This window comes from Urocitellus parryii, chromosome 4, assembly GCF_045843805.1.
Source record: "Urocitellus parryii isolate mUroPar1 chromosome 4, mUroPar1.hap1, whole genome shotgun sequence".
Classification (NCBI taxonomy): Eukaryota; Metazoa; Chordata; class Mammalia; order Rodentia; family Sciuridae; genus Urocitellus; species Urocitellus parryii.
In genome coordinates, this window is record NC_135534.1 from 58,240,179 (window position 1) to 58,264,849 (window position 24,671).

A 24,671-nucleotide genomic window follows, 5' to 3' on the forward strand; every position below is an offset into this window, starting at 1 on the left:
ACCTTTCCTGTCTTTTTGTAGCATAAATCCAGTCTCTACTGCTGCCTTCACATGACTTTCCCTCCATGTATGTCTTCCTGTCTTTTTTTTCTTTAATATTTCTTTCTTAATTTAGGTGGACACACTATCTTTATTTTATTATTATGTGGTGTTGAAGATTGAACCCAGTGCCTCATGCATGCTGGGCAAGCGCTCTACCACTGAGCCACAACATCAGCCTGTCTTTCTCTCTTATAATAAGAGCACTTCATTATATTTGGGTTCCATCTTACTCCAGAATGACCTCATCTCTATCTGCAAAAACTATTTGAAAAGTTGTTGTTGTTTTAATAACACATTCAGAGCTTTCACATGGATATACCTTGTTGGATGACAAAATTCAACCCTTTAACAGTTTTGAAATCATGAAAATGTGACTGAGTTTATTTTACTTTCAATATAAAACCATCATGATATTGTGTTTTGAAAATCACTTTGACAATTATATGGATAATGAATGGTATTAGAACAGCACGGAAGTAAGAAAGTCGATCCATGAGTAAGAGTTCTAGCCCAGATAAGAGATGAGGGTTTGAGCTACTGTTGTACCAATAGTGAGGCCAAGGAGATGGCAAGATGGCTGGATAGGTAGTACATATCGTTGATAAAAGAGAAGACTGAAATCTTTGCTGATCTTCAGCCTGAGAATTCAGGGGATGGTGGGGAGACTCAAAAATAGGAAGTTGGGAAGGGAAATCAAGAATTCTACTGTTGGACTTTGTGATATGGTCCTGTGTTGTGTGCTGACTTTACCCATACTACTCTTCTGTATTTCAATAGCTATAGGAAAGCCTTAATTTATACAATATGGACATCATGATCTGTGCCTGTACCTCTAGTAGTTGTTGTTGTGTGTGTGGTTTTATTTTTCTTTAGCAGAAGAAAATTTGAACATTTTGAGTAGAAATGTAAAGGTTCTGAACTACCCTGGCAATTCTTAGTTTGGGAAGTGTCATCCAGATGATATATGATATGTTTATGCCTGCTGCCTTTCACTTTATCATTAAGAACTCTATTTTACCAGGACCTCAAGGTACATACCTGTAATCCCAGCAGATTTCAAGGCTGAGGCAACTTGAGGAGGACCTCAAGTTCAAAGCCAACCTCAGCAATTTAGCAAGGCCCTAACCAATTCAATAAGACACTGCCTCTAAATAAAATACAAAAAGAGCTAGGATCTGGTTCAGTGATTAAGTCCCCCTGGCATCAATCCCCAGTACCTACTGCCCCCACAAAAGATATCTATTTTTAAATTTTGACAAGAAATATGGCAACGCAGAAAGCCACAGAGTGGGTATAAAAATCTCATTGTAGTACCCAATAGCAGATGAGACTTAAGCTTGTGATTCTAATTTTAAAATGCTCCAGGGATCTCTTATTGTAGAAAGGTTAAGAAAGTTCACTGCACTGGTTGCTCCAGGGAATTCCCTGAGTATAACAGCTCTCAGGACCTCAGGTTTGAAGACTTCCTTCAGGAAGATCCTCCAGGCTGGTTCCTTATGATTGGGATTGTGTCCTATATTGAAATAGTACTCCTTGCCTTGGGACAGGGTAAGATGATGTCCCAACCTCAGCATATTTGGGAAACTGCAGTGGAGGTTGCCTATTAGGAGAAGAATTAGCAGGCTGCAGAATCTGCACCTTTCCTCGTTTTCCAATCCTCTCCATCACTGCACTCACTTCCTGGGCTTATACCTGCCAGTGCTCCAGGTGAGAGTGGGGGTGAGAGGTTCATCCTTTTAGGCAGTCTGAACCTTGATTCTCTCTCCTTTCTTCCCTTCCTAGCTGGCTTCTATAGACAATAGGTGTTCCTCATGAATCCTGTTCTGCAACTCCTCTGGGGATGGTTAAGGTCTTGCAGGACCAGAGCAAGGGCTGTGGACACCCACTGCCTCTCCTTTGGCACTAAAGGCTAACTAATCTGGAGATTCTCCTCTGCCTCTGGCTGTCTCAGAGCACCCCCTTTAGGGCTTCCTCCCTCATTATCTTTAGCCACTTGTGTTTGGGGATTGGGACCTAAATGGACTAGGCTAGAATCTGAGCCTCTAGTTTTGGAGACACAAGCAGGGACTTGTTGAGTTCAGACTTCCCTGGATGTCCACAGCAGGCTGAGTGATGTTTTGAGCAGTATGTGAAAGCAGGCAGCCACCTTCCCTTCCCATAAAAGAAGTGAACTCACCCTCTTCCATGGAGACATGGCTGGTGTTGAGTTCCTGAGCTTGTTAACCTGGTGATGAATTCTGGTGGTTCCTAAGTCAAGATCTTGCCATCCTGAAGCCAGAGCTCAAGGTCTCAGTGGCCCACACAGTAACAATAAGAAATAAAGAGAAAAGACATGAAAAATCGTTTAACAACAGGGTGGGTGATTACACCTGATGGGTCTGATCCCTAACAAAGAGAAAAAGCCCACAAAATTTTAATATATAGCCAAACACATCAAAGGAATTTATTGTAAGAAAATGTTCTTCAAGATAAATAAGAAGGTGGTGAGACTCTGTCTGTAAATAAAATATAAAATAGGGCTAGCGATGTGGCTCACTGGTTGAGTACTCCTGAGTTCAATCCAAAGTACCAACAACAACAATAACAAAAGATAAAGAAGAAGGAAGAGGTTGTGAGAAATTGGCCTGATTGGAGCCCACAGCAATTCTTCCTCTAGGCATCTGGGACCTTCAGGCTATGAGAGCCACCTAGATCTTGTCCAACCCCAGGGAGTTTGAATCTAGGGCTTTTTGAACCAACAAATTCCATGGAATTACAGAATTTTCTTTGAGCAGGACAAGAGAGCTCTCTCAAATTGGTGAGATAAACACCAAGAGTTGTCCAAAGGACATCACCTCCTCCTAGACAGAGCTCAGACAGACCCACAGTTCATTTGTGGCCACTGACATGCATAGTATTTCATTATTTGGGCATTCCACCTTTGTGTGTAGATGCACTAGTATCCACAGGGGATATGTTCTAAGACACCTGGTAGATACCTGAAACTACACATAGTATCAAATTCCACATGACTTTTACTGCAAATTTAATGCATTTTCATCTTAACTAAGCACTTAGCCATAACTTGCACTTTCAGGTGTCAAAGCAAAACTAGCACAAATTTCTTACCTTCACAGTTTTGAACAGCCACATTATAACTACAGATCTTAGCAACCTTAGCATATTTTTCCCCTTACCTTAATAGTTGAGAATTTTTACCTTTTCAGAAACATTTTCTATCTTCTCTTTGGGATATATAAATTGCCAATATCACTATTCTTGTACTTAGGGGAATTATTAAGTAAAATAAAGTATCAAAAGGACTGTGGTAACTCCAGTCTATATGATATTCTAAATGGCTGTTAAGCAACTTATGTGTAGGTGGCTTATACAGTGTGGATACACTGGAAAAAGGGATGACTCACATCCTGAGACACAGTGGGACAACATGCAATTGCATTCTGATGATTTTAAAATTTTACACCTATGAATTGTTTATTTCTGGCATTTTCTACCTTATACTTTTAGATTGTAGTTGACCACAAGTAACTGACAGCACAGAAAACAAAGTCACAGGTAAGGTGGCACTAGTGTTTGTCTTTTTTAAAAAAAACTTTATTATAGTTAATATTTAACAAGTATTCTTACTGATTCACTTTGTCCAAATTATTTTGACTATTGTTTTGTTCTTTATTTATTATAAAATAATGTTATATTTATATTCATGTATTTTTAATTTTAACTAATTTAAATTTAACTGATAAGCATCTGATTCAGTTTGTCTTTTTAAAATTTCCAGGGATAGGGGAGAGGAGGGGGGATAGTAGGGGATAGGAATGGTAGCAGAATACAACAGTCACTAATATGCCATTATGTAAAAATGTGAGTGTGTAACCGATGTGATTCTGCAATTTGTATTTGGGGTAAAAATGGGAGTTCAAAACCCTATTGAGTCAAATGTATGAAAGATAATATATCATGAGCTCTGTAATGTTTTGAACAATCAATAAAAAAAAAGAGCATGAAAAAAAAGAATTTCCAAGGATAAAAATTTATTATAAATTGGCAATTCACACTTATGCTTTTTTATTGGAGTATTTATCATTTATTACCTTATTAATTTATTATATTGTCTGCCTATGCTAAGGATATTAATTATTGATCTGCTTTGTATGTTATGGTCATTTTCCTAATTGTTACTTTCAATTTTTATTTTGTAAATGTGCATAGATTTAAGGTATTTTTGCAAATAAATATTTCAATGGTTTTTCTTTATACGTTATCCCTTGGTTGTCATTGTCTACCTCACAAGATCAATGTAAAGTCTCCTTATTGTTAAATGTTTAATGTTACTTATACATGTGTATCTGTATGAATTGCACAAACACACAACCTGAATTCATCTCAAATGTTTTCTCTATGACAAATTATGTGGACATGATAACATCATTTGCTTGTCAACTACTATGTCAATTGCCCTAGCATAAGTTTAGAATAAGGTGTACGTTTCTAGCTTACTGAAAATGGTAACTTTATTACATGCTTAATTTTTAGGCATTCATTACTGATTCTGGTTTCTATTCACACCCATAATTTCTCTTTCTGTTCTTTCCACTACTCTATCATGTATTTCCTTGCTACTACTTAGATTACCTATATTTCTATTAAAATTCATGTTTTATTTAAAATAATTTGCATTTTATTTTTTACTTAGAAAATGCAAGTTAATTTGTAAAATAAAGCAAAAGACATACAAAAGCATAAAAACAACAAAGAAGGTTTTCCTCAGCCATTGGTCCTATTCCCAATAGAACCCAACTTCCCAAGGGCCATCTCGATTACTAGACTTTTTTCCTGTGGGTTGACTATTCATGAATACAAACTATTCTGATATGGCACGATAATCATTTCCCTAAGAGTCTTCATGTATGGTTATTTTGATATTTAAAATGTTGAACTGTTGGGGAAGATTGATTTTTAATTTCAGACTTATATGACAATGTTAATTTATTTTGCAGAGTTTCAATGATAGAGGAGTTTTAACCTAATTTTAAGTAGTTTTGTTATTTATTTTTGTGGTACTGGGAATTGAACCCAGGCTCTCCTGCATGCTATGTAAGTGGTCGAACACTGAACTCCCCTCTCTCAGCTTTTTTTTTTTTTTTTTTTTTTTTTTTTTTAGTTCTCAGCTTCGGGTCTCTCAGAACACGGTGGGAGACAAATTGTGCATTCCTATAGTTGGAGTGATGCAAAGTTCTAAATTTTAAGCTCCAATAGTTAGGTTTTAGTCTTGGCTGAACTTTGGAACTCTGTGGTGGTTATTAGCGATCTGATCCACACCTCCTATTGCTCGGGTGATGCCAGGCTCTGCAGGACATCTGGATCTCTAGGGCTTTTGGTAAAATCCAACTTTAAGGAATAGGAACTAAACCTCCACAGTTTTCACCTTTACCCCTATGAATATAAATTCCCTGGTGTCTGCCCTAGAGTACGCATGCTCCTGTGCAGCTCCTAAAGTTTTGTCTTCTCAATAGCCCTTAGGGGGCGCCAGCCAAAAGAGCTTTCTCCCTTGGTATCTAGAGCCTGTCTGGTACAGGGGCAGTTTTCTTTGTGCCTATTTCAGTCACTCCGGATGCACGCACACTCTGGGAACCATAACATGCAACTCTGGCAACTACCTTTATGAGTTCTCCATAAATCTCCTGTCTCTGCTCGCTGCTGCACAGAACCTACAGATGGTTCCCGCACCATGCTGCGACCAGTTTCTGAGCCCTGAAGCATTTTTATGTGCTTGCTGGATGCTTTTCATGCCAGCGATCCTGGTTCCCACCAAACGATCAGCCCCTATTTGGGTTTGGTTTTCATTAAGCTGCTTTCCCCACCAACTCTGTGTCCATTAAATTCAGCTGTCCTGGCTAATCCACTAGTTTCCCCAAGCTGTTTATTTTTTTCATTTATTTTTGCTACTCCTGGCAGTCTTCTCACTCTCTGCCTGTCTCTCCCCACCCCCTCAGCTGCCAAAGCCACAGCTGCTGCTGGCCAAGCTGGCACATCTCTAAAATATTATTTTCTTGTATTATACTCAAAGTTTCGGACTTTCCATGCCTGTGTGGTTTCTTTCACAGTCCAGTGTTAAGTTTCTGTGAATTCCCTCGGTTACCTACCTCACTGAGGAGCAATCTTCCTGCTTTGTAAGTCAGGTGCCTCCTTCCTCTAATTTCCCATTTCCCATCTTCTCTCTCCTCCCTCAGCCGTTTTATATATATAATCTTTTTTTTTTTTTTTTTTTTTTTTGACAGAGTCTCACCAAAATGTCTAGGTTGGCCTTGAACTTATGACCCTCCTACCTCAGCCTCTGAGTAACTGGGATTAGAGTATGCACCACTGTACCAGACTATTTTTTTTATAAGTAAATATTTTTGGTTGTAGATGGACCCAATACCTTTATTTTGTTTATTTAGTTTTTTTATGTGGTGCTGGGGATCGAACTCAGTGCCTTACGTGTGCTAGGCAAGCGCTCTACCACTGAGCTACAACCCAGCCTCCTTATTTTTTGATACATATTTAGGAAAGCTTTTATAACCCAAAGATTGGATAGATGGATGGCAGACAAATGTATAGACTATGTAATTTCACATGAAACTTAAATGACTTAAATATTAAATTATTACTGCTTCTACAGAGATCTGTATACATAATTTTCTAAAGAAAATACGCAATTCTCTCATACCTTTGTTAAGTAACACACATATGTAAGATGGTACTTTTATCATAAATTTTCATCTATACTAAGGTCTTTGTGGTTCTAAAACATATATATTGGTTGGATGCTTTATATCTACTCAGTATACACTATAGTAAATAAGAGAAATATGTAGTATAATTTATAATTTACACAAGGTTTCCTGAACTCCCTCATTTTGAAAATTTTATTTAGGGCTGGGGATGTGGCTCAAGCGGTAGCGCGCTCGCCTGACATGTGTGCGGCCAGGGTTCGATCCTCAGCACCACATACCAACAAAGATGTTGTGTCCGCCGAGAACTAAAAAATAAATATTAAAAAAATTCTCTCTCTCTCTCTCCTGTCTCTCTCCTCTTTCACTCTCTCTTTAAAAAAATTTATTTATTTTTTACTTTAATTAACACATAATAATCATATATGTCTATGAGATTCACTGATATTTTGTTACACATAAAGCTAATAAATTTATCACCTCAAACATTATACCTTTTTTTGAGAACATTCCAAATCCTCTCTTCTAGCTCTTTTGAAATATACAATAAATCATCATTAACGATAGGCACCCTACTCTGCTATAGAGCACTAGAACCTTATCTTCTTGTCTAACTGTATTTTTATACCTGTTAGCCAACTGTTCTCTATGGCTTTTCCAACCTCTGGTGACCACAATTTTACTCTCTACTTCTATAAGATCAAATCTGTAGCTTTGACAATTGAATGTGAACTTGATTGTTTTTCTGCTCCTAGATTATTTCTCCTAACATAAGGTTGTCCAGTTACATTCATCTTGTTGCAATTGAAAATATTTCATTACCTTTTAAAAAAATTACAATGAGTATATATGCCACATTTTCTTTAACCATTTATCAGCTGAATAATATCTTGTTTATCTCCCATATCTTGGCTATTATGAATAGTGCTGCAACAAACATGTCATTTTCCCTTTCTATACAGCATTTTCTATCTAAAATCTATTTTACAAGATAAAATTTAGAATAAAATTGTTAATTTCCTTACCACAATCTTCTGTGAACCTGGTTAGAAAATCTATGAATTTATAGAGTAATTCAGAGAAATTAACATGTTCATAAAACTGAAGATAATATATTCACAATTTTCTTCAAGTACATTTTAAATGCTTCTGAAGTGTTCACCTTGTTCAGCATTGTTCTTATTGCAAATGATATCTCCCCCCAGCCCAATTTTACTTGGTTATTTTGGTGTATAATAACACTGTAATGTTCAGTTATTCATCTAAGTCCTGCAACACTTCTTTAGCTGTTAAAGGCTTGAATCAGGTCTTTAAATTTATCTTTATATATGCCATCAGATTATCTCAAAATATTAATTTTCATTAGTCCTTGAATTCTTTTAATTGTCCTTTGAGCAAGACCCCAAAATTTTGAAAATAATTTTTTAAGCATGCTGTTTGTACTTTCAAGGTACTTATATTGATACCATTAATTTTACATAATTAGTTCTAATACCTTTAAAATGGAAAATCTTGGGGACTTAAATTCAAGGAATAGATGTGAAGGATAGTTGGGCCTTCTGTACAACCAGTATTTGAGAAAGAAAGACTGGTTTAGTGGCAATGAATTCCCTCTTGTTTTGCTTGTATGGAAATGACATTATTTCTTCTTCCTCTCTGAAGGATAATTATGGTAGGCATAGTCTTCTTAGTTTTTGTTTTTTACTTTAGTATTCTTAGTATATCACCTTAGTATCTCATGGCATGCAAGTTGTCTGCAGAGAAATCTGCTCTAGATCAAATGGAGTTTCCATTATATGTGTGATTTGATGTTTTCTCACTGTTTTTAAGGATTCTATGTTTGGCTTTTGACAACTTCTTTCTAATGAACTTTGGAGGGATCTCTTTAGGTTGAATCCATCTGGGGTTCTGTGAGCTTTATGGCTTTAAATGTTCATATCATCTCCAAGACTTGGGGAAATTTTGACCTGTCTTCTCATTAAATATGCTTCCTAGGGCTTTTCCATCTCCTCTCTCTCCTCTATTGTTCCCATCTGCAAATATTTGCTTGATTAATGGTATACCATAGTTTTAAATGATTAAAGAGATGAAAATATTTACTTTCCTGATTCAGTAATACACCTTATATATATGAACGCTATTACCATGATATAACCATAAAATGTACAAGTTTAGAAAATTTAAACTATATAAATAAAAAATTCAGGTTGAGAAAAGTAGAAATGGCTTTTCATTTGTTAAAGTTGAATAAAAAAGAATACTTGGTCTTTTGCATATGGAAACTATGTATATGACAGAAATCAAGAACCAACTTTGGATGTTGATTAAAAAATATCTAAGTTATGCAGGTTTTCCGAAATAACTAATGCACTTCTTATCTTGATGCTCTTCTATAAACAGGGAGAGACACTCATGGGAGAGGAGAACCAAACCTCTGTGATAGAGTTTGTCTTCCTGGGCCTCTCACAGGACCCACACACCCAAGTCCTGCTCTTCCTCCTTTTCCTCATCATCTACCTGCTGACCTTGCTGGGGAACCTGCTGATGGTGGTGCTCATTCACATGGACTCCAGACTCCACACTCCCATGTACTTCTTCCTTAGAAACCTGTCCTTTGCTGATCTCTGTTTCTCTACTACCACTGTGCCCCAGGTGCTTGTCCACTTCCTGGTGAGGAGGAAAACCATTTCCTTTGCTGGGTGCTCAGTGCAGATCATTGTTCTGCTTCTGACTGGGTGTACAGAGTGTGCTCTTCTGGCAGTGATGTCCTATGATCGGTATGTGGCTGTGTGCAAGCCCCTGCACTACTCCACCATCATGACCCACTGGGCATGCGTCAGGCTGGCTGTGGGGTCCTGGGCCAGTGGAGCATTTGTGTCCCTGGTGGACACCACATTCACCTTGCATCTTCCCTACCGAGGAAACAATATCATTAACCACTTTTTCTGTGAGCCTCCTGCCCTCCTGAAGCTGGCCTCAGCAGACACTTACAGCACAGAAATGGCCATCTTTGCCATGGGTGTGGTGATCCTCCTGGCTCCTGTCTCCCTCATCCTGGTCTCCTACTGGAACATTATCTGCACTGTGATCCAGATGCATTCTGGAGAGGGGAGGCTCAAGGTCTTCTCTACCTGTGGCTCCCATCTCATGGTTGTTGTTCTCTTCTATGGTTCAGCAATATTTGCCTACATGAGGCCAAACTCCAAGGTAATGAATGAAAGGGATAAAATGATCTCTGTGTTCTACTCAGCAGTAACACCTATGTTGAACCCCATTATTTATAGCCTGAGAAACAAGGATGTCAAAGGGGCTCTCCACAGAGTAACTGCAAAATAATCATTTTGGAGATGGAGATCTTGCATTATGATGACCAATGTAGGGATGCAGAGAGAAAGAATTTTCTTGCAAAGTTTTCCAACTTTCATCCCATTCTTTCACTTTTTTCCCTTCTATTTTCCTATATCTTTTCTCAGAGAAATTTAACAAATTGTCTATTTAAAATACATGAGTATTATTTGTTAACTAAAAATAAAAAAATATATATAAAACAAAGCAGGGAATCTTGACAACCATGGGAACGAATTTAAAAGGAAAGTAAAATAAAGTGCAATAGAGAGGAAAATAGGGAGGGAGAAAGATAGAGATAGAGAGAGAGACATAAGATAACTATGGAAGCAAACAGATTAACTACTTTTGAGTCCACACAATCTAAAAAGGACATTGAAAGAAGGAGATGTTTACCTATATATCAAAAGTTAAACAACCATATAAAATAATTACACTAATATGAAAATATGTGATGGTAAATGGATTCATTTCCTTTATTCCTACATGTAATTACTAAATATTTCTTGAATGTGTTCAATATGTCCCAGGGACCATTCTAGGAGTTAAGGATATAGACACAAAATATAAAGTCTTTATGGGACTATATTTCTAACATGGCCTTTAATTCTAAATTTAACAGTTTCTGATACTGAAAAGTGAGAATGTTTAAGTAATAACAAATTTTAAATTTTATAAAGTTACATATATAGGAACATAGTGAAATTGGAAGGTTTGAGAAGATAAAAAGTCTATATTGAAAAGTGCCTTGAATTCAATACTAAAGAATCTAACCAATATGTATTTTTGGGGAAAAATTGCTGAATATTGGAGGAATTATGGTGACAGTAGAAGAAACTGAGAATGAGGTAAGAAAAGGAGATCTAGGAAACTGATTGTCTATTACCACTGCTATTGCTGTTGCTCAAGGAATACTCTCGCAGTATTGAATAAAGAAGAAGTTTAGGAAAGAGTTACTTCCTAGGAAAATATTTAAATAGGCTGGGCATGGTGGTGCACACATGTAATTCCAGGGGCTCAGAGGGTAAGGCAGGAGGATCTCCAGTTCAAAGCCAGCCTTAGCAAAGATGAGGCACTAAGTAACCCAGTGAGATTCTGTCTTTAAATAAAATGCAAAATAAGGCTGGGGATCTAGCTCAGTGGTCGAGTGACCCTGAGTTCAATCCCCAGTAATTACCCATAAAAATTTAGATAGTAGCTTCAAATAAATAAATGCATAAGTTTGAAAGACCTAAGGATATATGCCTAAAGTATTAACCAGGAAACCAAGTGATAAGGTGGTTTTGTTAAAATACAGGTAGTAGGGTCTACACTGGATCATGTGAGTGGTGAAGATGGAAGAGATATATATTGTACATTGCATCAAAAACCCAAAGTAATTCTTTAGTGCAATCCTGGATGAGACTTGAGGTTGTCAAAAGTAGTGGATAAAAATTCAGGACAGAACCACAGAGTTATCAACAACTCAAGAGGGACCAAGTGTAGTCAGTCAAGTCTGACACAAGAATCCACAGACTTAGAAGCAGGATCCGAATGTGTAGGAAAAGTTTCTATATCAGAGTTTTGCTATATAAATTTGTCAGTTACAACATTATTAATCTTGGCAAATGCAAGAATAGAAACACATAATTACAGATTTTGAGGAAAGGAACAGAAAGAATTTCTGAAAAGGTACTTTAAGTTGAGAATTGAAATATGAAAGAGTTAATCAGGCAAAAGTTGTGATGGAAGTGAGAAACAGGGTATAACAGTATGGAGGAACATCTAGATTTTATTTTTTAAAAGGCACTATCCTTACCCCTAATGTATTGAAATTTTTCTTCTATGTCATCATTGAATTCTAGTTTAAACTTTTTTTTTTTTTAAACTAAGGTAGTTGTACTTGCTGAAATAGAGGATCAGTAACCTTTTACTATGAAGGCCAGATAGTGAATATTTTAATCTGGTGGGTCACACATCTTCATACCAAATACTCAAATCTACTGTGATAGAAAAGAGCATTCATGGACAAAACAAGCAAAAATGTGTTCCAAGAAAACTTGCTTTGCAAAAGCAGGGAGGTTGGATCTGGCCTCAGTGCCATAGTTGGCTACCCAGCAGTCATATCACTCAGACCAATAAACCTTAATCTCAGTGGTTGAACAGGCAAAAGTTATTTTCACATACATAAATGCTAGGTGAGGGATCAATTAGCTGGTTTGTGGACCCAAAGTGACAAATCAGCCCTTCAGAAGATTCAAGAGTTTCCTGCTTGTTAATATTCAGAAACTGAAATTAAAATGGTTGTTCACAGGTAGGTTTTGTGTCTTTGAAGGAGAACAAATCCTACATGGGCATATTGTATTCATTGGAACGCAATCATATGGCCCCAAGTAAATGCAGACAGGTTCTGGGAAACATGAAGAGTGTGACTCTGATGTGGACAGGCTGACATAGAACATTTATTATAATCATTTGGTCTTTAAAGTATCGGGAATTCATTTTAGGAGAATTTATACTTGTTAGTTAGTATGGTTGTTTTTCTCTAGTTATTTTGTAGTGGTTCATCTACTAACATCCTACCATGGCTAGTCATTCCTTATCATTAATTTCAAATTCTACCATAATATATGCTTAATTTTTCATGTATGCTGGTGTATATGTCAATTATTTCACTTATCTCATTACATTTTGTTTCTTTAGATACATTTTTATTTCTTAATTTTTTTGATTATTTTTATTCTTTCTACTTTTCAGAATTTCCTCATCCACATTTGAAAGGGCCATGTGAATATTGATGGTTGTTACATTGAATTTATAGATTCTTTAACAACAAAAATAACATCAAAAAATAAAAAATAGATAATTAACATTGTTAAGTAAGAGGTGTTAATTGTTTTTCCACTAGAAATTTGGCATATTTCTCTATTATTTCAGTGAACATATATGTACATACACATATTTTTCATATTGCAATTGTAGATATTGTACCACACGTGTTCTTGGAATTTATGGGAAAGCAGTTTTACACATACAGCATAGTTCATGCTTCTAGATCTAATTCTGGAGGGTATAGTCAAAGAATAATGGAGTTAAATTAGTAATATTAAGGGAAGTTTTGAAGAATGAACAAGGGGGTTGGGGTTGTGGCTTAGTGGTAGAGCATTTGCCTGGCATGTGTAAAGCACTGGGTTCAATCCTCAGCCCCACATAAAAATAAATAAACAAAATAAAGGTTCACCCACAACTAAAAATTTAAAAATGAAAAATAAAAAAAGAAAAGAATACAAGAAGCATGGTTACATTTTGGTTTGGGTGCATGTTAGTAAGATTGATAAGTTAACATTTAAAGTGAGATTAAATCATGAGAATTTGTAAAGCTGGAAGATTTGAAGATCACAGGTTATGAGAATAGTTAACTGGTCCCAAAGCCGGAACAATTACAGACTGTGTGATGGGCAGGAAAGAGGTCAATGTAATGAGGTTCGAGTGAGGGTAGGGGACAGATTTTCTGACATAGGTTAAAAGTAAGTGGAAACAAGATCACACGCACTCACGTTAAAAGTAACATGATCTGATTAATGGTATTGGTACCGAAACAGGCTTGAAGACCAATGGAATAGAAACAGAGATAAACCCACCTAAATACACTTATCTCATATTAGAAAAGGTGCCAAAAACACATGTTGGATAAAAGACAGCCTCTTCAACAAATGGTGCTGGGAAAACTGGAAGCCCATATGTAGTCCATATGTAATCAACTCACCCTGCACAAAACTCAATTCAAAGTGGACCAAAGTCCTAGGAATTAGACCATAAATCCTGCACCTACTAGAAGGAAATGTAGGCCCAACTATCTATCATGTCAACTTAGGAAGTGACTTCCTCAACAAGACTCCTAAAGCACAAGAAATAAAATAAAAAATCAATAAATTGGATGTCATCAAACTGACAAGCTTCTTCACAGCAAAGGAAAGAATCAAGAAAGTGAAGAGGCAGCCTATAGAATTGGAGAAACTCTTTGCCACTCACACCTCAGATAAATGCATTAATTTGCAGCATATATAAAGAACTCAAAAAGCTTAGCACCAAAAAAACCCACAAATAATACCATCAATAAATGGGAAAAGGAACAGTCAACTAATATATGAAAAAAGTTCAACATCTCTTGCAATTAGCAAAATGAATATTAAAATTACACTGAGATTTCATCTCCAGTCAGAATTGCAATTATCTAGAATACAAGCCACACTAAATGTTGGTGAGGATGTGGGGAAAGGATACACTTTTGGGTACAACATTGGAAAGCATATAGAAATTCCTTATCATGGAGTGCTTGCAGATCTTAATGACAATAAAATCTCAAGATGTTAAAAAAAAAAACTAGGGCTAGAACCACCATTTAACACAGTTATCCTATTTCTAAGTACATAGTCAAAGGATTTAAAAGCAGCATACTAGGGCTGGGGTAGAGCACTTGCCTAGCATGTGCAAGGTGCTGGGTTTGATCCTCAGCACCACATAAAAATAAATAGAAAGGTATGGTGTCCAACTACAACTAAAAAATAAATATTAAAAAAAATCAGCATACTATAGTGAAGAGATCACATCAATGTTTATAGTTGCACAATTCACAACAGCTAAACCATAGAGCCAAACTAGATGACCATCAATAGATGAAGGATAAAGAAATTATGGTATGTATATACACAATGGATTATTACTGGGCCATAAAGAAGAATGAGTTTATGACTTTGGCTGGTAAATGGATGGATCTGGAGAAGATCATAAGTGAAATAACCCAATTCCTCCAAAAAACCAAAGGGCATTTTTTTTTCTGTGATGTGGAAACTAAACCACAATAAGGTGTGGGGGGAATAGAAGTTCAGTGGATTAGAAAAGGGGAAATGAAGGGAGACAGAAGGGATAGAATTAGGAAAGACAGTGAAATGAATCTAACATAACTTCCCAACACACATATATGAATATTCCACAGTGAATTCCACCATGTGTATATCTAAAAGATGGGGCCCTAATTAGAATAAGATATATTCCATGCATGTGTAATACTATCAAAATCGGATCTACTTTAATGTATAACTAAAAGGAATATATAAATATATATATATTTAATATATATATATATATTAAATATATAATATATTTTAAAAAGATATTTTTTTAGTTGTCAATGAGCCTTTATTTTCTTTATTTATATGTGGTGCTGAGGATTGAATCAAGTGCCTCACACATGCTAGGCAAGTGCTCTACCACTGGGCCACAACCCCAGCCCCTATAAATAATATTTTAAAAATTAACATGATCTGATTTATATTTATAAAGGTGAATCTCTACATTAGAGAAAACTAATTATAGCAGGGAAAGCCAGGGAAGAGAGAGACCCAATTAGGAAGGTACTGTTGAGCAACAGATAATGGATCATGATGACCAGCTTAGGTACAAGTGTAGGGGAGAACAAGAGGAGCACACATATGTAGCATTTATTTTACAGATGAAGCTGACAGGATTTACTTTAAGAGGAAGTAAGGCAAAGGAGGAAACAAGGTTAATAATTTAGATTTTAGTTTGATCAGTTTCAAGGATGGTGATGTTACTGGTGGAAAAAAATTTAGTAATGAAAAAATAAGGGAAGAACAGCAGGAAGATGAATCAAAAGTGTATTTTGGGTTATGTTTGAAATCCCTATTAGACATGGAAAGTTATCAATCAGTTATACAATTCTGTGGTGTATGCAAGTGTTCAGGTCTTTGGGGGTCAAGAGCAAGCAGATGGCATTTAAACCTATGCAGTCAGATAAAATTACTCAGGAGGAGTTCTTGAGAGAGGGAAAAAGGGAGGTTAAGATGAGTACCATGGGAAGCCGGGCATAGTGGCACACACCTGTAATACCAGAGGCTCAGGAGGCTAAGGTAGTAGGATTGCAAGTTCAAATTCAGCCTCAGCAAATAGGCTCTAAGCAACTCACTGAGACCCTGTCTCTAAATAAAATATTAAAGAGGACTGGGGATGTGATTCACTGCTAAAGTGTTCCTAGGATTAACACTGTTACACCCCCGGTGCCCCCAAAATATTAGTGTGGAACTTCCACATTCATAAAGATAAAGGGATCCAGGAATTGGGGTTGTGGCTCAGTGGTAGAGCACTTGCCTAGCATTTGTGAGTCACTGGGTTAGACTCTTAGCACCACATGTAAATAAATGAACAAAATAAAGACCCAATAACATCCAAAAATACATTTTAAAAAAAGATAAAGGGATCCACAAAAGTAAAAGAGAGTGGAAAGAAGAAGAAGACAAACCAGGAGTGTGTGGTGTCTGGAAGCCAAAAGAAAAAAAATTGTTCAAGAGGAAAAGAGTGGTCACCTGCCTCAGTGTCATTGAGAGGTTGAAGGAGGAGGATCAAAAGTGATCCTTCTATTGAGTACATCAATGATGACTCTGTCAAAGAACAGATCCATGGAAAGAGAACAGAGCTTGTTTGGGAATGAGGTAAAATGTGAATAGAGAATCAATAGAAGAGAAGGTGGACATAGAAACTCCTTTAATATATTTTTTAATATTATTATTTTATTATTTTATTTGTTTTAATTAGTTACACATGACAGTACAATGACCTTGACATATCATACATTTGAATCAGATGGAATATAATATCTCATTTTTCTGAGTATACAGGCTGCAGAATCACATTGGTCATGCATTCACATATATACACACAGTAATAATAATGTCTGTTTCATTCTATTTTAATATTTTTGTTGTTTGTTTTTCTGTAAGATAAGCTAAAAAATGTGATATTAATGGAAAGAAATTGATGGTGGAAAGGGTCCTTAATAATTGAGTTATCAGAATGTATTTGTAATTTTTTTTGTATTTGTAGATGGACAGGATGCCTTTATTTTAGTTTTTAATTTCCATGTGGTGCTGAGAATCGAACCCAGTGCCTCACACATGCAAGGCAAGCACTTTGCCACTGAGCTACAGCTCCAGCACTGTATGTGTAATTTTATGGTTAATATCCAAGATAACAGAAAGAAGAGTGGCAGTAGAAATAGATTCTGTAGAAGCAAAATGAGGGGGAGGTCCGTGAGGTTCAGACCCAGGGTGCCAGTTAAGCATTTGTCAGACAACTGTAGTGAGGGGAAAGAGTGTAAGTGCAGATGCCTGTGGGTGGGTAGCAGACCCCAAGAGGGAAGTCCAAGGAGTTTTGGTTGAATGCTCTGTCCTGAATGATGTCTGGAATAAGGTCATTGGATGATGTGAGGTGTGAAATAGTCATTTCAGAAAAGGGAACAATACTGGTTTGGGAAAGGGAGTAGTATATCAGGTTTTGAAAGGTGAAGTTGAGTATTGTAAAAATGTTCAAATTACAAACCAATCTGAATGTGTAATATACTCACAATCATATTGCCAGTGGACTTTTAAGATGTAGAGAATGGAATTAAATATCTTCAGAAAAAAATGAAGAAGAGAAAAATGCTAGAATTGAGGAGATATTCAAAGTATATCTTCATATAACCCAAACAGTGGTGGAGGAAGCAGAGCAAATTAATGGGGAATGGAAAGATTATAGAAAAATATTCCATAGGTTAGGGATATAGCTCAGTTGGTAGAGTGATTGCCTTGCATGCACAAGGCCCTGGGTTTAATCCTCAGCACCAAACAAAACAAAACAAAACAAAACAAAACTCAGGATAATGTCCACTTTAAAGACTCACCATATTTTATATGTCAACATAAATTATGAATTTATTTTAAAGCTTAACATAAATAAAATTAAATGTAAATTACAAAAGAATGAGAAAAAGTTACAAAATATCCAAGGCTTACCTCAAGAGAGAAAGGAAAATTATATCCTAGCAGTAAAATCATCAGAAGGAAACCTGGATATCTTAACATGTGTAAGTCTTTTAAATTTAAAATTCCCTTTTATAAAGATATTAATCAAGTAACAAGTAACAAATTAGAAGTTAGTACCATAAATAAACTATGTATAATTGATGTTGAAGTTGTAAAGAATTTTTTTAAAAATTAAATTATGCAAAATAATTTGATAGATCTAAATATTATACCTAATAAATCAGTAAAAATTCTATAAACAATGCAAAATTTTGAAATCGTTAAAAATTCAATTTTTCATTTAATATGAAGAACTTTAAAGAGTCAAAATATACTCTACAATCATACATGTCTCAAAAGAGCTAATAAAAATTTAAAAAAGAATTTTAAATTGGTTTTAACCTTAATTTAAGTAATTTCACTTGTAAGAAATTTTATAAAGAAAAAATTCACATACCAAAGAGATTGGCATCATTGATGTAATACACATAGATGCACACAAAACATTAAATATTTACATGATGAAATCGTTACATAACAAAACACCCATATGATGTAATATTTTACCACTACTTAGCATTTTCATGACAATTTAATCATGTATTACTTAAGATTCATGAGGCAATCATTCTGTGCCAGCTGCTTCACTAAATGTCTTATATTTATATTTACTAACTTAATCATTACAAGAACATTATGAAATAGGTCTTCTATTACTGTCAATTTACAGTTTACATAACTGCAGAATTAGGTTCAAAAAGGCTAAGTAGTGTGTTCAAAGTTTTACAACTAAGTGGAGAGTATTGATTCTAAACTCCACACTCTTCACACTGCCAATCAACATAGGGAAAACATCACTATTTGCTAATAGGTAAAAATTGTTCTCCATGGAACATATCAACTCAGTTTAATTGCATTATAAACAACAGGAAATTCACCTAAATATGTATAGAGTTTATCTCTGGGTTAAAGAAATTTTACATGAGTTTTGCCTATTTATAGTATACTTATTTTTTATTTCTTTCTTTTTAATTTACGTGGTGTTGAGAATTGAACCCAGTGCCTCATGCCTGTGAGGCAAGCACTCAACCATTGAGCTTATAGTATACTTATTTTATTAATTTTTAAAACAATTTCTTCTTCATATAGTTTAAGTGATTTATAAAACACAAAAAGCTGTATATTTTGGTGGGGTTCCATGATATGATTTCATTTATGTATACATTGCATAATATTTAAGTTAGGTTAAGCATGCTTGAACCTTTAACATTTACCATTTCTTTATGTTGAAAACTTTCAAAATCCTTTTGTCTAGTTCCTTGAATACTACTGTATCATTATCTGTAGTCATCCTACTGTGAAACACCACACCAGAACTTCTTGCTCATATCTAACAGTAACTTAGTATTCATCCCTTCCCTCCACTCAACCTTTCTCTGGCCTTAGGTAACAACTGTTCTATTTTCAACTTCTATGAGATCAATTTTAAAAGATTTTCTTTCAAGGTTATAAATAAAGCAGTTATAGTGTGCTTGTTTGTGAAAAAACAAACAAGAAAAGAATAGCCAATTTCTACAAATAGCAGAACCATCCAAAATAGTGTCACAAAGGGTTTATTATTTTTAAGCTTCAAAATTCAACTCAAAGCTTTTGTTTATAGCCTGTGTTCTAAATATTTCCAGACTTATAAACAAACTAATAGCAGTGTAGAATATTTAAACCAGCAAGAAAATGAATTACGTTGTCTCTTCCTTGTTTTCTTAAAATTTGAAATTATTTTAATTAATATATAAGAACAGAAAAAATGTACCTATTTATAGAGGTACATGTGAAATTTTGATACACATATAATGTCGAACACAGGTACACATGTCTCACATATGGGAATAATGTTCAAATACTTGAAATATTTTAAGACAAGATTAGAAAAATAGAAAGGAAAAGTTTTGCTCTGTTTGCTTTTATTATTTACAAAACAGAAATACAGATGTTAACCATGGCCTTTGCTTATGGAAAGCCCTCACTTTGCAATTTATTCATTTCTTTAATATTTGAACTTTAAGCACTGCTAAATATACTCATGTCAAATGCAAACAAATACGAACTACATACACACAACAACACGCAGACACTTATGGGAACATCCATATTGGCCAATGCTTGGAAAGAGGAAAAGATTGAACATGATGCAAGTACATGCAAACTACTACCAACAGGGACATTAGACCGAACTATAACTGTATGATCTTTAATCAAGATCAGTTGGTTTTAAATTTGTGCAAACCTCAAGACTCCTACCCCATTCTTATCTGAACCTTGTTTAGAGCACACACTAGAAACCATTTTCTCTGACTCTAAAGTTGATCCAGTATGGGCTAAATAGCTCAGGGGTCATGTCCAAGTTCATTCCCTACAGAATCTCTTAATATATATATAATATATATATATATATTATATATATATATATTTTTTTTTTCTTGATGGACACACATGTTTTTATTTATTTTTATGTGGTGCTGAGGATCGAACCCAGTGCTTCACACATGCAAGGCAAGTGCTTTACCACTGAGTTACAGTCCCAGCCCATTACAGAATCTCTTAATTAAGTAGCTACTTGGGGAAAGAGTAAATTTTAAAGAAAGTCATTAGCAATTTTAAAGGGTATGGCTGAAAATACCTCATGGGGAGATTTAGGGAGAATTTGAAAGTACTGTATGTACATACTTCAACTTCTCTGTCATAAGATATATTCTTCACTATATTAGCTTTTCCGTAAACATGTGATTCTTAGTAGAAACCCTCTGACTTTGAGGAGGAATGAATTTTAGAAACCAGCCACCAGACCAACCTAAAAGGCTGAGGGTGTTGGCAACAAGTGTTTTCCAAGGACCCTCCTCAAGGCCCCCATGACCTCCTTATTCCTCAGGCTATAGATGAGAGGGTTCAGGGCTGGAGTGACAATCGTGTAGAAAACAGAGATGACGTTGTCTTGTTTGGGACTGTGGAAGGAACTGGGCAGGACATACATGAATGTGGCAGCCCCATAGAACATCCCAACCACAGTCAGATGGGAAGAGCAGGTAAGGAGAGCTTTCTTTTTCCCCTCATTGGAGGGCATGTGGAGCACAGTGAACAGAATTAGTGTGTAGGAAGCCAAGATGGCAGCAAGAGGGGGGATTAGGAAGGTTACGCCCATCACATAAACCATAAGCTCATATCTGGAGGTATCTGTACAGGTCAACTTCAGCAAGGGTGGAATTTCACAGAGCAGATGCTTGATCTGGGCTTTGCAGTAGGGATAGTGCATGGTATACACAGTATATCCTAGGGCACTTAGGGAGGCCAGGATCCAGGATGTGGCCACCATGAGCCAGCAGACCCTTGGCCTCATGAAGATCATGTAGTTCAGAGGATGACAAATGGCCACATACCTGTCATAAGCCATGAAGGCCAGGAGGAGGTCCTCTGCACCACCAAGGGTCAGTGCTAGGAACATCTGAAGGGCACAGCCTCCAAAGGAGATGCTGTTTTCTCTTCGAAGATAATCCAGGAGGGTTTTGGGAGTGACAACCGATGTGAACAGGAGGTCCATGAGAGAGAGCTGCCTGAGCAGGAGGTACATGGGCACATGGAGCCGGACGTCCATTGTGATGACCAGAAGCAGCAGTCCATTGCTTGCGAGGGCCAAAATGTACAGGAAAGTGATCATGGCACAGAGCAGATCAGGAGCCCCGCTGTCATTCAGAATCCCTACCAAGATGAAGCTGCTTCCCCAGGTGGAGGTGTTCCAGAGCTCCATTATGCGTGATTGCTTTAGTTACTTAGAACCAGATGTATTCTCAGTGAGGTTTTGCCAAGATGAACCCTAGACTTGTAGTGTCTCAAGCCCCTTAGAATACTGGGAGAACTAGAAATACAACAGCTGAAGCCCTCCCCTGGAAGATGAGGGTTGAATATCGTAATTAGGCCCACTAATTCTCTGCCCTCTGCTGCTATATTAATCCTAACTAGTTCTCTATTCATGTTCAGGAAATCAAAAATGCAGAGATTGAGATGGGCAATGAAGCACAAAGCATGAGGGAATCTGGCAGACTGAGTAATTTACATTCTTAGGGTTTGCTTTCAACTCTCTTTTTTGACTCAATGAACTTAGAAGCTATATATATATATATATTTCTCTGAAAGTGAGAAAAAGTCTTTACCTCCAGCTGTGAGAAACCTCCCTGCCTAACCTCCCAAACTCCTCTGGGATTGTTTAAAGGGTGATTAGATGCCAGTAGAAATGGGGAGGTAGGATGTGACTTTCTTCAGCAGTGTTTGTTAGTTGAAGTTTTGCTGTGTTGGTTAAGTATCTTTGATATCTGTTCCAGATCAGGTGTTAGGATGCTTCTGTCCCTTCTTCTCATCTGCAGATCTGTGAAGATGACAGTGAATACAGTGGCAGCTAAAGCAGTCTTTGAGGAGTTTCCTGTGGCTTTCCTGCTTTCACACTTGAAAAGAATTAGTAGAAACTCCTCCTGTCATACAGGTTTCTGAGGAGGGAGGCCTTCTACCTGGTGGTAATGGTCAGACTGAGTTCTTGGGTCCAGATAATCAGACTCTCCTTTCTTCCTTTTGGCATCTGGGAGTGAAGATGGAAGCTGTGGGGCTGTGGAGGAGCAGATAATGGAAGAGCTGCCCAAAGGAGACCTTGCCATGCCAATTTCACTGTCCCTTGGGCCAGCAGTGAGCCAGGGCCATGTTTTAGGAGAGGCCGATTTTATTTTTCTCCCTTTACTCTGTCTTACATCTATCTTCAGAGGGACTTAGCCTGTCAGCTGAAATGTCCTCCCCTGAAAATGCTGATCCTGGAAATAGGCTGTTAATGAATCCTCTTGGGTATATTTCTTGAACTGGTATTCTGCATTCTTCCCTCATTAAATGAGCTCTGAGGCCCTAAGTTTCTATTCAACCCTAAGGGAGACACTGAGGATCTACTTCTAAATTCCTTCCTGATTAAACCAGGAAGCAAAGGCTCCTTGTGTGGCCAGAGCTTTGCCTCAGAGCGAAAGGCATTTTCCTGCCTCTGTGGGATGCTGGTTCCCTTCCTTATGGCCCTCTTCACCTGGACTACTTCCCTTCCCATATGACTGCTCTGTGTGGAGAGTGTAGACATGAAATCTTCTCTTCATTGACCTCTCCAACCCCATGGATCTTACCTGTGTCCACATGTCTTGGTGTTACAGTTACTTGTCTGTCACCAATGATGTGAGAAGGGAGAGCTCAATTTTCCAATATTGAACATAAAATAAAGAGAAGTCCATAGAGTACTGAAGTTGTAAAGGTCAATATTTCTTAAAGTCTTTTAAATGCTCTCAGAGATAAAAGACTACCCATTAATCAAATATACTTAGATGACAGTAAACTATGAATGGTGTTAATAGGATAAGAGAGAAATACAATTTAAAATGCTGAGGAAATATAACTTTACAGATAGAATTCCATATGAAATGGAACCATCATTAATGAATGAGGATGAATTAAAAACAACAACAAAAATAATTTTCCTTCAAGGATCCCCCCAAAATAATTTTGGCAGTTGGCATAGTAACATCAAAGGAATATATGCAATGCAGGAAGCAATGGTGAGCTCAAAAAATGATCTAGTATTGAGTTAGGAATTCTTCAACAATGATAAATACATTTGCGACTTTTCAAAAGGTAAAATGAAAAATTTTTCCACAAGAACAATGACATGGGAGTGGGATTTTTTCCCCATGTTTGTTCAATAAAGGCTAAAGAAGCATAATATTAACAGCCATAAATTCATTCATTTTAAATTATCATTATTATTTTTAAATAAAGTACAATTTAAATACAGTAAGATCGATCTTTTTTTAAATGTTTTTGTTTAGTTCATGACAATTATACATAATAGTGGATTTGATTTTGACATAGTCATTCACACATGGAGTATGATTTGCTCTATTTCAACCTGGATATTAAACCCCTATTGGAGGAGTAGCTAACAGATTTTCTCCCATTCTGTAGGCTCTCTCCTAATGCTTTTGTTTCCTTTGCTGAGAAGAAGCTTTTTAATTTGATGCCATTCCCACTTATTCATTCTTTTTTTTTTAATATTTATTTATTTATTTGTTTTTTTGTATTTTCTTTTTTTTTTATTGTTGGTCGTTCAAAACATTACATAGTTCTTAATACATCATATTTCACAGTTTGATTCAAGTGGGTTATGAACTCCCAATTTTACCCCGTATACAGATTGTTGTATCACATCAGTTACCCTTCCATTGATTGACAAATTGCCTTTCTAGTGTCTGATGTATTCTGCTGTCTGTCCTATTCTCTACTATCCCCCCTCCCCTCCCCTCCCCTCCCCTTTTCTCTCTCTACCCCTTCTACTGTAAATCATTTCTTCCATTTGTATTCTCTTGTCTTACCCCTCCTTTCCTCTTGTATGTCATTTTGTATAACCCTGAGGATCGCCTTCCATTTCCATGTGGTTTCCCTTCTCACTCCCTTTCCCTCCCACCTCTCATCCCTGTTTAATGTAAATCTTCTTCTCAACCTTTCGTCCCTACCCTGTCCTTGTTTACTCCCCTTATATCAAGGGGGTCATTTGGTATTTATTTTTTAAAGATTGACTAGCTTCACTTAGCATAATCTGCTCTAATGCCATCCATTTCCCTCCAAATTCTATGATTTTGTCATTTTTTAATGCAGAGTAATACTCCAT

General features: G+C 36.4%; 2 protein-coding genes across 2 annotated transcripts; one reads left to right on the forward strand and one right to left on the reverse strand.

Moving 5' to 3' along the window:
* Nucleotides 1-9,167: 9,167 nt before the first annotated feature.
* LOC113176546 (olfactory receptor 2D3-like) lies at nucleotides 9,168-10,091 on the forward strand. The gene has a single exon (XM_026381014.2). The coding sequence runs from the start codon at nucleotides 9,168-9,170 to the stop codon at nucleotides 10,089-10,091; it is 924 nt and encodes a 307-aa protein (XP_026236799.2).
* A 10,695-nt stretch (nucleotides 10,092-20,786) lies between these two features.
* Nucleotides 20,787-21,737, reverse strand: LOC113176543 (olfactory receptor 2AG1-like). The gene has a single exon (XM_026381010.2). It carries the CDS (start codon nucleotides 21,735-21,737, stop codon nucleotides 20,787-20,789), a length of 951 nt encoding a protein of 316 aa, XP_026236795.2.
* Nucleotides 21,738-24,671: the final 2,934 nt, after the last annotated feature.